The sequence below is a fragment of the Anser cygnoides genome, chromosome 16 (assembly GCF_040182565.1).
Source record: "Anser cygnoides isolate HZ-2024a breed goose chromosome 16, Taihu_goose_T2T_genome, whole genome shotgun sequence".
NCBI lineage: Eukaryota > Metazoa > Chordata > Aves > Anseriformes > Anatidae > Anser > Anser cygnoides.
This window is the reverse complement of record NC_089888.1, coordinates 2,666,014-2,679,009: the sequence shown is the minus strand read 5'-3', so window position 1 is coordinate 2,679,009 and position 12,996 is coordinate 2,666,014. Positions and strand designations below refer to the sequence as shown.

The window sequence follows — 12,996 nt, the reverse complement described above, 5'->3', positions numbered from 1 at the left end:
CCACCCTCAAGAAACGCTAGCACTGATCAAAATACATCGATGTTACCTTTTTTATTAAAAAGTATTTTGCATAGAGGCTCCCATGGTGGGAACCGTTTCTGAGGCAGTCCTACAACACCCAAAAAAGCTATGCCACCACAGCAGAGCACATTTTGGAAGCAGGTTTGAGCAGCTTCTAAGCAGAAAGATGGTTCTAGGCTGCAGATCAACATTTTGCTAGTGGTTCCTGTGCCCACAAAAGCACCCTCTAGCTTTAGGTTGGGGAGATTAATCTTGCAAATCTAGAAGAAAAAGGCAAACGAGAGCACAGAGCACCCCGCCACAGAATCTTGTGCTATGGGCATGGGAGCAACGCAGAGAAATGAAGGAGATGAACTTCATAACCCCAAAGTGAATTACAAAACCCAGCAGATTTTCCTGTGTTCCTAGCTTTTAACCCACCCAACGAGTTCCCCTACTGTTTCTAACTGTCCCATTTCCTTCCACTCCTGACATACGGTGTTTCTGCTTCTTATGTTGACCTTAGTGCTGACAGCCTCAGGTCAAGTTACCCAGCTGAGCTGACCTCAGGGATGGCTGCAGCTTCTTATAAACTTTTGCTGCAATTCCTTATGAACTCTACCTCAAGAGAGGCTTTTTTTTGTTTTGGTCTTAGCTTTGCTAGTTCAAAAATAATGCCATTGTGGGGGTTACACGGTGAAACATCACACAAGTAGTGCAGGGATTGTGTGCAACTGGCATCTAATTTTAAAATCACACACTTGAGAAAAGCATGGGACCTGCTGGAGCGTCCAGAGTGATTTGGGATTTTGAGTTTATGGGACACGGCAAAGCCCTTCCTGGAGATGGCAAAATACAAACTGAGAGCTGGCAGGGTGGGTCAGGGAGGATCAGCCACATCACTCCGCAGAGGAGTGCTAAATGCCGGGTGCCCCCAGCAGGCCTCCCGGGTCACTCTGATGCAGAATCAACCGCAAGGGACTGGAAGTTTTATTCCGAAGGTTAGATTACAAAGTGGATCAGGCAGAGCGTCTATGTGTCTCTACAGGGTAGAAATACATATTGGATACACACATCCAGCCAACTGGTTCTAAAGCTTTTAGCACCTATCCATGTGCTACTTGGCACTGGTCACGCCAGGGTCGTGCAGACTGCCTGCAGGAAAGAAGGAGCTCCCAGAATAGCAGCAGTCAGAGCTTGGGGTATTCACACTTCCCAACACAGGAATCCAAACGTGGCAGCTCCTCTGCCTTAGGTCCCCGCAGTCCAGAGGGAACAACAGGACGAGAGCAGCACAGGATGAGAGCAGCTACGCCAGGCTCCTGCTCTGCATTTCCCTCAGCACAGAGGACTTGTCTCTGCTGCCAGTACAGGGAGCGTAGCCAGGTAAGCCTGCAGATACACTTCTGTGCACCCACGTTTGTATCCAGGGGCAAACTTGAGTTACAAGAGCAGAAAATCTGAACGCCAGCCAGATAACTCGTGAACAGAAACCGGCCGCCCCAGCGCACGCATCGTGTAGGTACCCTCCGCTGCACCACGGATACTCAGAAACAGTTTGCAAAGCTGTTATTAAAATATGCTGCAGGAAGCACATGTTAAGAAATGTGGACAATTAAGTGAGGAGGCAGCTGCCAAGTTCCCGACATAATCGCTACAACAGATGGGATGTGTTTTACAGTAGATGGAGGAGGGCACGGAGATGAAGGATGGCACCAGCGCGAGAGCAGCCTGAATAGCAAAGGAAAGACAATAGAGAAAACTATTAACAGTTGGGAATTTAAAGGGAGCTGTCTGCATTTTTAAGGCCAAGGGAAATAATTAGGTTGGCAGCTCCAGGGTAACACCCTGCAAAGTGCTGTGCCATCTACATTGCCGGAGTTTTCTCATGCAGCTTCTTGCAGTTTTGCCAGAAGAGTCTCTAGCTTGCTCCCTCTGCTGGGCATTGCTCTTCGGTGGCCCACAGAGATCCCATATATCAACCAAATTGCATCTTTTCTGCAAAGCTTGCTCTTTCTCTCCCCGCTCTGCATGTTCTGACACATGGATTTTCCCCAGGAAAAGCTCTTCCTCCCGCAGCCAGCCGGCCCTCCAAGCTGCTGGGCTCTTCTCACAGACCACTGGAGTTAGGGAAGGAAAGAATCATTTCAAAAAAAAAAAAAAAAACACACCTCAATTCCTTTTTCTTTGCCTGGGGCTTTCCCTAATTAGCACAGTAACAAAGCCATTCCACGGGGCACCACAGGATCTACTCTTTACCCCGGTCCCCAGGGCTTCCCTTTCCCAGCTCACAGATGGTGCTTTCCCAAACCTTCTGCCTCGCTGATGCAAAGAGCCCCTCCAGTGCTCTTCTCTGCTCCTTCCAGAGGCATCTGTGTGTGTTTGGCAAAATAAGGAGCAGGCTGCAATTCCTACAGAATTGGTTCTGACTTAGCTTTGCCGCAGAAGCTGAACTTGTTTGTGAATGAAGCCTGAAAAAGCAGAATGAGTGCTGGGCTGGAGGTGGGCAGGTGGAAGGACAGTAGGTCCTGAGCAGCACTCACTGCTGCTCGCCCGTTGTCACACTCCAGCTCTGCGCAAAAGTGTTATACTCGGCTAGGAGCAGAGGGGAGAAAAGGAGCACGTTTGAATTCGGAAGGTACCCCCACAACTCGCGCACACGAGCCAGCCACCGCAGATGGAGCACGAATACTGACGGCACAGCGGGGCCGCGGATGCCCTCGGGTTCACCGTGCAGAGGCACCTCTCTGAACACACATCTGGCCGCAGCCCTGCGGGGCACGAGGGCAGCACAAACGAAAGGCTCTCGACATGCAAAGCGATGCCGTCCCTCTGCTCGTCTCCCTGGCTGGGCTCCTCCGAGGATACCTGCGTGGATGAGGCATAACGAAAGAGCATCCAGGAAAATCAGCTAATTGACCTCCAGTTGTTCGGTGCTTGCTGGGAGATCAGAAAAACAATCCCAGGATGTCTCCTGTGGTTTGCCAGCATCATTTGCGAGGAGGTGGTTGGAGATAAATGTAGCTGTGAAATAGGAACACTGCTCTAAAACTACCAGAAAAGGATCAGCCACGAGAAAATTTTGGAAACAGCTGTTTCCCAAGACCTTTCTGTAAAACATTTGAAGTCTAAACACACCGAAACACCCTCAGAAGTGGTATGCAGGTTGAAGGATACTAATGAGTCCCAGAAGTGAGCAAGCCCTGCTGTCGGGAGAGCGAGCGAGCTGTGTAACTACACTCCCCCTTGTTCCTTGACAGGCTGCTAGCTGAAGGGCTATCGTTTCCTCCTTAACCTTCAGCCCCCGGAGAAATACGAGCAAAGAGCGATACGAGCTCCTCCTCAGGAGGATGTTGAAGGCCAGCCAGAAATCACACTTCGCTCGGAACCGCTGTAGCACCTTGTTGCTATCTATTTGCCAGCAGCGTGAGAAGGAAGACGACAGCACTAAAACCGTCGTACCTACAGCTTAGGGTCCATTTTCTGCTCCCAGCCTCGCCCCTCCGTTTCCCATGGGGAAACTCACACCTAGCTCTGACCCCCAGGGAGGCAGCTGTGCTTAGAAAGCCTCATTTTTCTAAGAGATTTTTTTCTGAAAGCTTTTCTGACATTATTTTTAAGGGACTAATCAGAGGTGGCGTGATTTCTTCTTGTGAACATCCTTCTGAATTATCCCCCCCATTATTTCCTTAATTATCAAGCAAGGCAGCATTATAACAGCTTGGGGAACGAATTGAAAACTCTATGAGAGCTCCCAGAGCTTGACAGCAGAATTTTATATCTTCTAAGTTGGAAACACTTCTTATCAAAATGGGAAATATAATGTTTATCTCCCAGTCATGTGTGCCGAATAGCTGTATCACCCTGAGACCACAGCGAAGCACTTCCATCGTTTCTCAGCACACTTGTTGACAATGCCACCACATTTAAAGGGCAAATCCCAGGCTTTCAGCTTCTAAATTCAGGTGGAGTTGAGGGACAGTTGTGATTAGGCATGCATTTAACCAGCCTCCTAACTATTTGTTCAGGTACAAAGTTGTCCCAAAGATGCCACCCAGAGTCTCTGGAATACAAATGACACACGTACCCCATCTGACTGGTAAGGACTTTCTTTTTCCTCGTGTTTCTTGAGGAAATTTAGACCACCGTGGCTCTGACTTCAGATCAAAGCACTGGGTAGAGGTGAGAGTGGGGAAAAAAAAGGGAGTGGGGGGTGAAAAATCACCCTTACAAGACGAATAATTCCAGGGGGAAGAGACAAAGGAATAATGTGAATAGACAACAATTCCTCAGACGTCTCCGAACGCTTCTCAAGTACGTGATGAAGAGTCAATCAGCATGGCAGCTGGACAGACAGATGCTCATATGTCTTACCAGCAGGATTTTAATTATTAACTCCGAGTGACAATTCATACTGTGGTGCTGCAGGAGAGTGTGCTTTGCTCTGAGAAGGGGAGAAGCTTAACACACGACTTCAAGCACAGCCTGGACGTTCAGGAGGTAGCTTCCAGCAGCTCACCTTACTAAATGGCCAGATGGACAAAAAAAAAAAAAAAAAGAGAGATAAAAGAGGAACAAACCAGAAAAGGAGGACCAGCGGTCTGGAGAGCGGGCTAGCCACACGTCCCACCAAGCACAGCGATACAGAGCAGTACGGAGCTCTCAGACAGAATTTCTCCCAGGCGCTGGCGTGCTCAGAACCGAGCAGGGACAGCCAGCAAGGCAGCGCTGCCAGAAGCCTCTCCTAGCATGTCCCCATCTCGCTGCCGGCGCTGAGATGCAACCTTTCAAATCCAGATTGCTGTATCTCTTGCCTGCTCGCTGGCAAAGCACTTAAAGCCGAGCTAGCATATGCTAACGCCCGGGGAGGCCTTTCCAGCAGCAAGGGAAGTGCTTTCTTAGCCACTTGTGCAGATCTATTTGTGTCTGTCCACCTAATGAAATTCTGCTGTGCCATCTTTCACACTCCTTTATTCCTGCTAAGAAGAGATGGCAGAATAAAAAATGACAGGGTAGAAAAATAGAAATCAGGACAGTTTAGCTCTTCAAGAAGTAGAGAATAGATTCACAGAGCAGGAAAGAACATTTTCCCTTTGGATTACAAAAATTCAGAGTAGCTATAACCACCCTGAGCACAGCTGGCCAGGACAGCCTTCCTCAGGGTTTCCTTGGCCAGGAAAGAGCGAGCGCTGCAGGAGGAACCTGGAGGACAAAGGAGCACTTCAGGAGTTGTAAAAGACAGGAGAACGTAGAGGGTGGGAAGAGACAGACAGATGACCCAAAGAAGGAAAGGGGCGGTGGAGGAGCAGTTGCTTGATAAAGGAAGGCAAACAGCAAGCCCCACAAAGTGCTGTTCAACAACTGGGCACCTACAGCCCATGTTCCATGGATGACACGGTTTGTGACAGTCTCTTAACCCCTGTGCTGACTTGTTTATGGGCTGAGAAAGGACCTTATCTCCCAGACTCCACAGCTGCTTTCTGTTTATTCCATCAGCCAGGCACAAAAACAAGCGTCCGCACCCACCCCAGCCCTACACTGCCCGGCGTTCCCCTGCCTGCACCCTGTACTCTCTCACCGGGGAACTCAGGTAGAGGCATCACAGCAGAGAGGATTACTTGCAATAAGTGCACCTAACCATCATAATAATTTCCTCATTCTCTCATTCTCCAGGCGCATCCTAAACGTGTTGCGGCAGAAACCCTCGGGTCCTTTCTCCCTTTTCTCACCCCGCCTGCGTTATCCCCTGTCTCAGTCGCGCTGGGCTGTCACTGCCAGCCGCCGAGTTAACAAACTCCATTCTTTCCATCTGGGTGCCCTCTCTGCATTTTGTCATTATAAATCAGCCAGCTGCTGACAGGTCTCCCCGGCAGGCTGCCCTTGCCAGGAGCACCGCGGGGCGAGCCCGGTGCAGGCAGGAAAGCTGCTCTCCCTCTCCCTCTGCTCCCTCCCACAGCCCCACCAGGAATCCCGGGGCAAACAGCACCCTAAAGCCTCCCTCAGAACTACCAGCCCCTTGAGGGACTTGCACAGGAACACAGCAAGCGTGAAAACGCTTGCCTGAAACACTCCCTAGCCTGTTCATGCTTAGCCTGGTAGGTAAGGAGTTAGCATTTACCTGACCAGCTCCATCAGCATCGCTCCAAAGCTCTTCTAATATCCCGAATCTACCTGCTTACTGCCAGCCTCGTTACAAACCTTCATTTCCCAAGAAGCCAAGGCCCCGAGGGCACCAAGGCGCCTGCTGCTCCGAGTGCCCCCCCCCGGCTGATACTCGCCCCCCTCCCGGAGCCTGCTCTACGCATTCCCAGCCGAGCCCCGGTGTCCTCCTGGGGCCTGATCCCGGGACTGATGAGATCAATGAGACCCACTGATGTCAGCTGGTGTCGGATCAGGTTTCCCGAGATGCGGCAGGAGAACAATGCTGCCCACGTCTAGCCAGCCTGTGAAACATCACGCCGTCCTACGGAAACTTCAATTCCTGCTCCAAGTGCGTCTTTTCTTCTTGTGTGGAAATGAGGTCTTGTTTTGTCATTGCAAAGACCCAAGTACCTTCAGATACAGGGAAGGGGGAGGAGAAGCAGCACCATGAGTTTTCCTTACAAGACAGCCTTTTTAAATGAACGTAACACATGAAGAATAGAGGAAAGGCTGTAAAGGATTTTACCACCAAACCAGCACAAGCAATCTTTGGTTTTGTTCCCACCCCCCAGGTGCCACTAAAGCAGCAGTGTGACATTTTCATTGCAGCTCTAAGAGAGAAGTCCAGAGTCGGTAACAGCACCTCCTGAAACCCAGCCCTACCAAAAGTCCCCTATCGCAGGAGGCATCCCGCAGGCTAAGTAAAGCTTCCTTTCGTGCTGGCTTTGCTGAAACAAACCCCAGCACAGAGCAAGGTTACGAGATGAAGCTCCTCTGCGGTGGAGAAAACAAAGTTTGTGACGCCGTTTGAATTGCAGAACAGCAATCACCCGACACAGGGCAGGTCGGGATTAGTAAACGCAAATATCAGCTGGATGGGAGCAAACACTGGCTGTCAGGGAAGCTCCCAGAGCAGTTTTTCAAGCCAATGTTTTCTCTCAGAAGGGAGCTTTAAAATGGTTAGATAAGCTTCTTTTTTTTTTTCAGTTGGTCACAGCCAAGACCAAGAGCATCTCAGGCTGAGCTTCCAGCCCGTGAGTAATCGCTGTTTTGGGCAAGAGCTCCCTCAAAGTTCCTAAAGATAGTTGTGAGGGGAAACGGAGATTAATTGAGGAATTAAGAAATTACATTTTCTTATCTGCAAAGGATTTATAACGTCACTCACAACTCGCTGCAGGCCTAATAAAAAAACATAGTGCGGTTCCAATTATGACTGCAACTTAGATGTATGACCTGGGAATTTAGGCCAGATGTGGAGTGCTCTGAAGTGAGCCCACAGCCCATAATCGCTCTTAGTCCGCTAAGCTACAGCAACACTTCGTACTTCATTGCTTGCAGCCCAGGCTCAGCTTAGGCCTTGCCTCCCATTTTTATTATTTCTGACTCAGTCCTCAATAAGCAGGCAGCAATACTTAGCTTATTTCAGCCTCAAAAAACTTCACAGATATTAACTCACAACACCCCTGGACAAGGACTTATCCCAGCCACTTATAGCTGGCCAGCAAAGGACTCCAGAAATCACATTAGCCCTCCGCACCACAAGCACTGCTTCTCCCTCTGCAAGAAAAGCAGCCCCACGGTATGCAGGAGGCCAAGGCCAGCTCCCAGCACCTTAACCCCACACCAACCTGCCACCCCTCCTGCCTCCCTCCTGGCTAAGCACCATGCGCCTTGCTGCAAAAGCCCGGGCACTTACCCCCAGAGCCCCTACTCACCTTTGAGAGCCCTCCCACTTCTAAGTAAAAACAGATGATGAAGATGTTCCAGGTGACCCAAATTGCAGTCCAGATGGCATACTAGAAGGGAACGGGATGGGGAGAGAGAAGCAATAAACATGAGGAAGTCACTGGAATTACTTTATATATATGTGATCCAGCTGGGGACAGTGAAATGCACTGAGTCAGCACCGTAACAATTTTCTCTCCCTCTGTTTCTCGTATGCAGAAGGTCCCTTGCCTAATTAGAGACACAGGGACAGAGCCTTGGAACGAGTGGGAGAGCTTCTGCTATGTCCAACATCTCTTTCTCCCTCTCTGTTGTGCAGTGGCCTGGTGTTACTTTGGTGCTAGTAATAAACATCTGAAGTCTTCCAAGTCTGGAGTAAGCACAAAAGTGCGGCACACCAAACGTGTTCCTACACGCAGCCAGGCACCTCCTGCTAAAATTGTTTGCAGTGCTCGTGCCTGATTTCCCAAGGGCTTCACTCAGTTCCTCATCACTTGCTGCATACCACCAGAGCAAAGGCTATGAAGGGCTTTGAAAGGCTCTGAACAAAGAGGATATGACTTACCACCACTATGTAGCGAGGTCTGTATTGAATAGTGCCAAACAGGCCAAGGATAACGATGATGATGTGGAGGAAGTTGGCTAGGATGGGGGCCCACTGGTATCCCAGGAAATCAAACACTTGCCTCTCTAACGCAGCAAGCTGGAAAGGAGAAGAAAAAGGAGAGTTACAGCCTCTGCACTCACGAAGTTCACTGTCAAGGTTTTGACACGCTCCCTGAGCAAATCACTGCAGCAGCTGAAGTGGTGACTCCCACCCCAAAGCAATTTACTGCCCGTGAACCAGGTCAGTAGGACAGGACGTGCACCCACAACCACCCTTCTTTGCGCCTCTCCTTTCCCCTCCGATGGCTGAGCTGATGTGGACCAGCGAGCTCGAGTGCCTACGTGGGGCACAGCCTCTCCTCTGTGCGCTTTGCCACGGGGAGGCTGCCCGGGCAGAGGTGACAGCAAGACAGTAGCACCTTAAACGGCTGCAGCAGGACGTCCAAGAACTCATTTATCAGAGCCGTCAGCATCGCTCCATCATTCCTGACACCTCTCACATTTCTGCTCTCCAGCGCACATCCATCAAGGTGAGAGGGAGGAGGGAATTCTCTCCTCTGCCTTCCCCCAGCAGAAAATGCTGCCACCCAGCAAAGAAATTCTGCAAACACATCAGCTTTTGGGAGGACACAGCGTTCCTCTCCAGCACTAATAGCCCGGTTCAAGGCTAGTACTATGTTCTGGAAATAAAACTCCACTACTGTTGAGGTGCTTGGTCTGATTCTCAAATCATATTTGCTTAAAGACGTGCTTTTCTTCTGTAACCATTGTATCAGGCAAGCAAATGTTCATCTGGATCCGAACAGTGGTGTTAGGCATGCAGCTGCAAGAGCAAAATAAACACACAACTGCACGCTAGCCTTTACACCCCCACAGCCTTTAAATATTATAAGGGAAACAGTGAGTGGAGGGGGCAAAATGGTTCCTGCAGGTTTTTCCAGCAGATTTCAAAGAGCATCTTTTCCTGTGAATTTCAAACGTGTGGTTCATTAGCGTAGTATGCTGCAATTACGTTATGACATTTCATATTTATTTTCACTTAAATAAATCATTACAATTTACCATTGATAGTCAATTTAACTACTAATTAGACGTTAAGCTTGGATGATCTTAGTCTACTATGTGTAACCAGCTATGAAACGTGAACCAATCTTTTCCTGGTTTGGCTTTTAGATGGCAGGTGGGGGCCAAGCACTGGGGCTTTTGTAAAGGTTTAAAGCATTTAGGGATGTGAGCGGCTGCAGGACCCAGCCAAGGCATGTGATGGGGGAAGCCACATCTACCGAATGACCATCGTTCCTCCTTCTTCCCAAATCAGTGGGCAAACCACCTTCGTGTCTCTCCTGGGCTGTGAAGGTATTGCAATTCTCAACACTACCTTGGAACTTCAACACAAATCTCTTTTTCAAAGAACTCGGCGTGAGGGGGATCAGTCCTGGGTAAGGGGGATGAGTCGTGAGCAGCTTTCCCCCACTGACATCTCTCTTCACCGGCAAAGGGGTGCAGGAGACTGGGGAGGGAACGGAGGCAGTCTCCTGAGCCTTCTGCAAAACAACTTTCTTCCCTCTGAAGCAAGAGGCCCATTCTGATCAGTTTGAATCCCCTGGAGGATGCTGTGGGATGGCCGCGGGCGGACCAGGGCAGGCGCTGCCCAGGGCGCTCTCAGCCCCGTCTCCCCCAGCACAGATTGTCTGCAGCTCGGTCACAGGTTAACAGCTTAACCTCTGAGGAGGGGATTACTGCACATACCTTAACGATATTGGGGGAGCTGGAGGTGGCTGGCAGCGGGTCGCTTGTCTGTGAGCACCTCATCTAATCAGGCATTTAATTGGCTTGGTGCGGCGCGGTGGTGCAGCAGCGTGTGCTGCCCGGAGCTGGCACGGCGCTGCCTGGGTTGGCTGCGGGGACACGCGGGGCTGTGCCCTGCAGAGATAACATCCCCCTGCTGCCGGGGGCACCAGCACTCAGCTTCGCCTCCTGCCTTCAGGCAGGAAAAGGGGATAAAGATAGATCCTTCCTACCCGTGCTGTCTGCCTGGGGTTCTCGCGCTCACAAATCAAGGCATCCACATCTAGAGAAGTGTGTTCTTCTTTCCGTTAGGGCTGTATGAAAGGGGACAGCCTGCCCTTCGACATCTTCTTGATGTTTCCTGGCTTGTTTGGACCAGGGGAAACACTGCTCCGTGGCCTGAGAGGTACCCAACTGCCCTGGAGATGATTTAGCTGGGTCCCTGCAACCAGTGTGAGCGGAGCTCTCGCAGGACGTGCCAAGCTCAGCTGACCTGGTGCTGTGGTGCAGCTCCTGGAGAGGTTGCTGGCCCACCGGCTTCACGTCACACTTCCTTTCTCATTACTGCCCTCATCTCCTGGCTGTTTCTGTCCCAAATTACCTTCCTTTGCTCCTTACCCTGCATTTTTGAATGTTTTTGTGTGCCTGGGAGCTGCGGAGGGGATTCAGCCGGTGCAGAGAGCTGCTGTGCCCGTCAGTTCAGCTGAGGGGAGCAGGAGCTGGGTCGGTACGCTTCTGGGGGATGTGAGCGCTCAGGCAAGCTGCTTCCTCATTTACACAAAGCAAAGCAATTTTCTGGAAGATGTGTACTGATGACAACCCCAAATGTTACTGATGAAACTCAGCTCTGTATCACTGACATAGTGAGCCTGGGCTGCAACCCAGCTGTCAGAAACGCAGCCCAAAGTTACCCTGGGCTTGTCCCTGTCCCCCTAGGAATCTAGGATAATTAAGAAAACATTTGCTAAAAGCCAGCAGACAAACAAGCATTTCACTCGTTACACTACAGTTCTGTGTGCAGAGCACACCCATTAAATGCTGCTGAGGTTTGCAGGTAAACGGGGCTGATGTCTGTGCGAGACTGGCCTCGGTCTGGGGCTGGTAACAAAGCAGCAGATGCAGGGAACGCGGCCGTACCCTTCGCGCCTGCTTCCTTCAGTCTGGGCAGAAACAGCAGGGCCAGGGTCTGCCCCTGCCGACGTGGACAGATGCACCTGCACCCCTCCACTGAGCCCCTCTTGGATCCTCTTGCTGAGCAGGGGAAATGCCGGCTCTCGCTGCCGCTGCCAAGGTTCTGCGGAGTAATATCCTTGCTGTAGCGTGCTTTATGATGATTCACACTATTCTATTGAGAAACCCCGTTATATTCTGGAGATATTGGTTGTAAAGAGAAATTTCACAGATTGCGGAACAGGTTTCAACCCATTCAAAGCTGACAGGACCTTTCCATCAGGGAGAACAATTTTTTCTTCTTTATGACTGTTCTTATTAAAAATAGTATTCCTTCTGCTCTTCTTGCTTTTCTAGACCACAAGACATTTTTACCTTTCACTCCTTGAATTAAATTACGTGTTGCGGTACTAAAATCAGGATAGCGGCAGACTTTCTTCTGCAGAAATAAACCACATTTCTGCTGATCCGAGTGAAACTGGAACAGCAAATAAGCATGTGAAGCAACTGTTAGCCGTTCAAACAAAACGAGCTCAAGCTCTCCGTCAGGCTATCATTCATTTATACAGCTGGGAAAGATAAGAAAGGCAGAGAAGACGTTCTGCAGCTTACGGAGAGTCCTATCGCGTGGCTCACACACAGAGAGGGGCTTTGTGAGCCAGCAGGATGGGACGTGCTCAAGGGCTTCACGCCATTAAAGCCTCACCAGAGAGGAGATGCCGTACCCGAGCTGGAGGGGAGCATCACCTGATGGACCCTCCTGCAGAATAGGAAAACGGCCTCAGGAAACATCTCTGAACGTGGAACCGTTTCTTGTCGGAGGGCTCCGACTGTTCCAGCTGTGTTTGCGATGGCTCCGGCAGCACGGTCTCACTGGCGGATGCTGCTGCCAGCAGGACGCTCTGGGGTGATTTAACGTGGGCTGGGGGGTGCTTGTTTAAATTCTGGTCCTCCCAATCTTTCTGATTGCCTCATCTTTGCTTCAGCTGTTGTTTCTGTCATGCTGGTTAGCTGGGGAGTCCAACCTGTTCCCTTTGTGCCTCCACAGTGCTAAGGAAAAAGAGGTGCTGGTGAACAAATCAGTTACCCGTAATGCCTTAACTCCCTGTCCTTTACACTCTTCTATCAAGACAATGCCATCAGCTAGATTTGCTCTTCTCAGTTTACTTAGACAGGGACAAGGCAAGTTTTTATGTACTGTCTTAATAAGGGAAAGATTTCTTCCATAAATTCATCAGATCGTCTCAGTTTCAGTTTTTTGTACTGTAAATGCATGACTGGAGACAAACCTTCCCAAAATCCAGTGCTGTGCAGCCTTGGGAGTTCGTTTGAGGTTTGCCTTTGTATTGGGCCCATAGCTGTGGTTTGAGCTGGTCAGAAAATCTCCTCTTCTTCCAGAAAAGGTTTAGACTTTTCAGGAGCTGACTTTTAGGAGTGATACCTGGTAGCTTCAGGTTTTGACGAGGCAGAATTTTCCCTAAAATCGGGAGACATTCCCTGTACAAAATGTGAAAGAATGTTTTACCCAGAAACCCAGCCAATTTTCCATGTGGACAATAAAAAAAG

General features: G+C 50.0%; 1 protein-coding gene across 5 annotated transcripts in view; it reads right to left on the bottom strand.

The window, feature by feature from the left end:
* NKAIN4 (sodium/potassium transporting ATPase interacting 4) overlaps positions 1-12,996 on the bottom strand; it is a 49,352-nt gene that overhangs the window by 16,664 nt on the left and 19,692 nt on the right. For all 5 annotated transcript variants that reach the window (XR_007167382.2, XM_048074767.2, XM_048074769.2 and 2 more), the window contains exons 2-3: positions 8,432-8,569; positions 7,857-7,937 (exon numbers count right to left, since the gene is read on the bottom strand). Coding sequence is in view for 4 of the 5 variants with exons in the window: in XM_048074767.2 (XP_047930724.2) it covers positions 7,857-7,937; positions 8,432-8,569 (219 nt within the window). In the remaining variant the exon portion in view is untranslated. The remainder of the gene's footprint in view (positions 1-7,856; positions 7,938-8,431; positions 8,570-12,996) is intronic.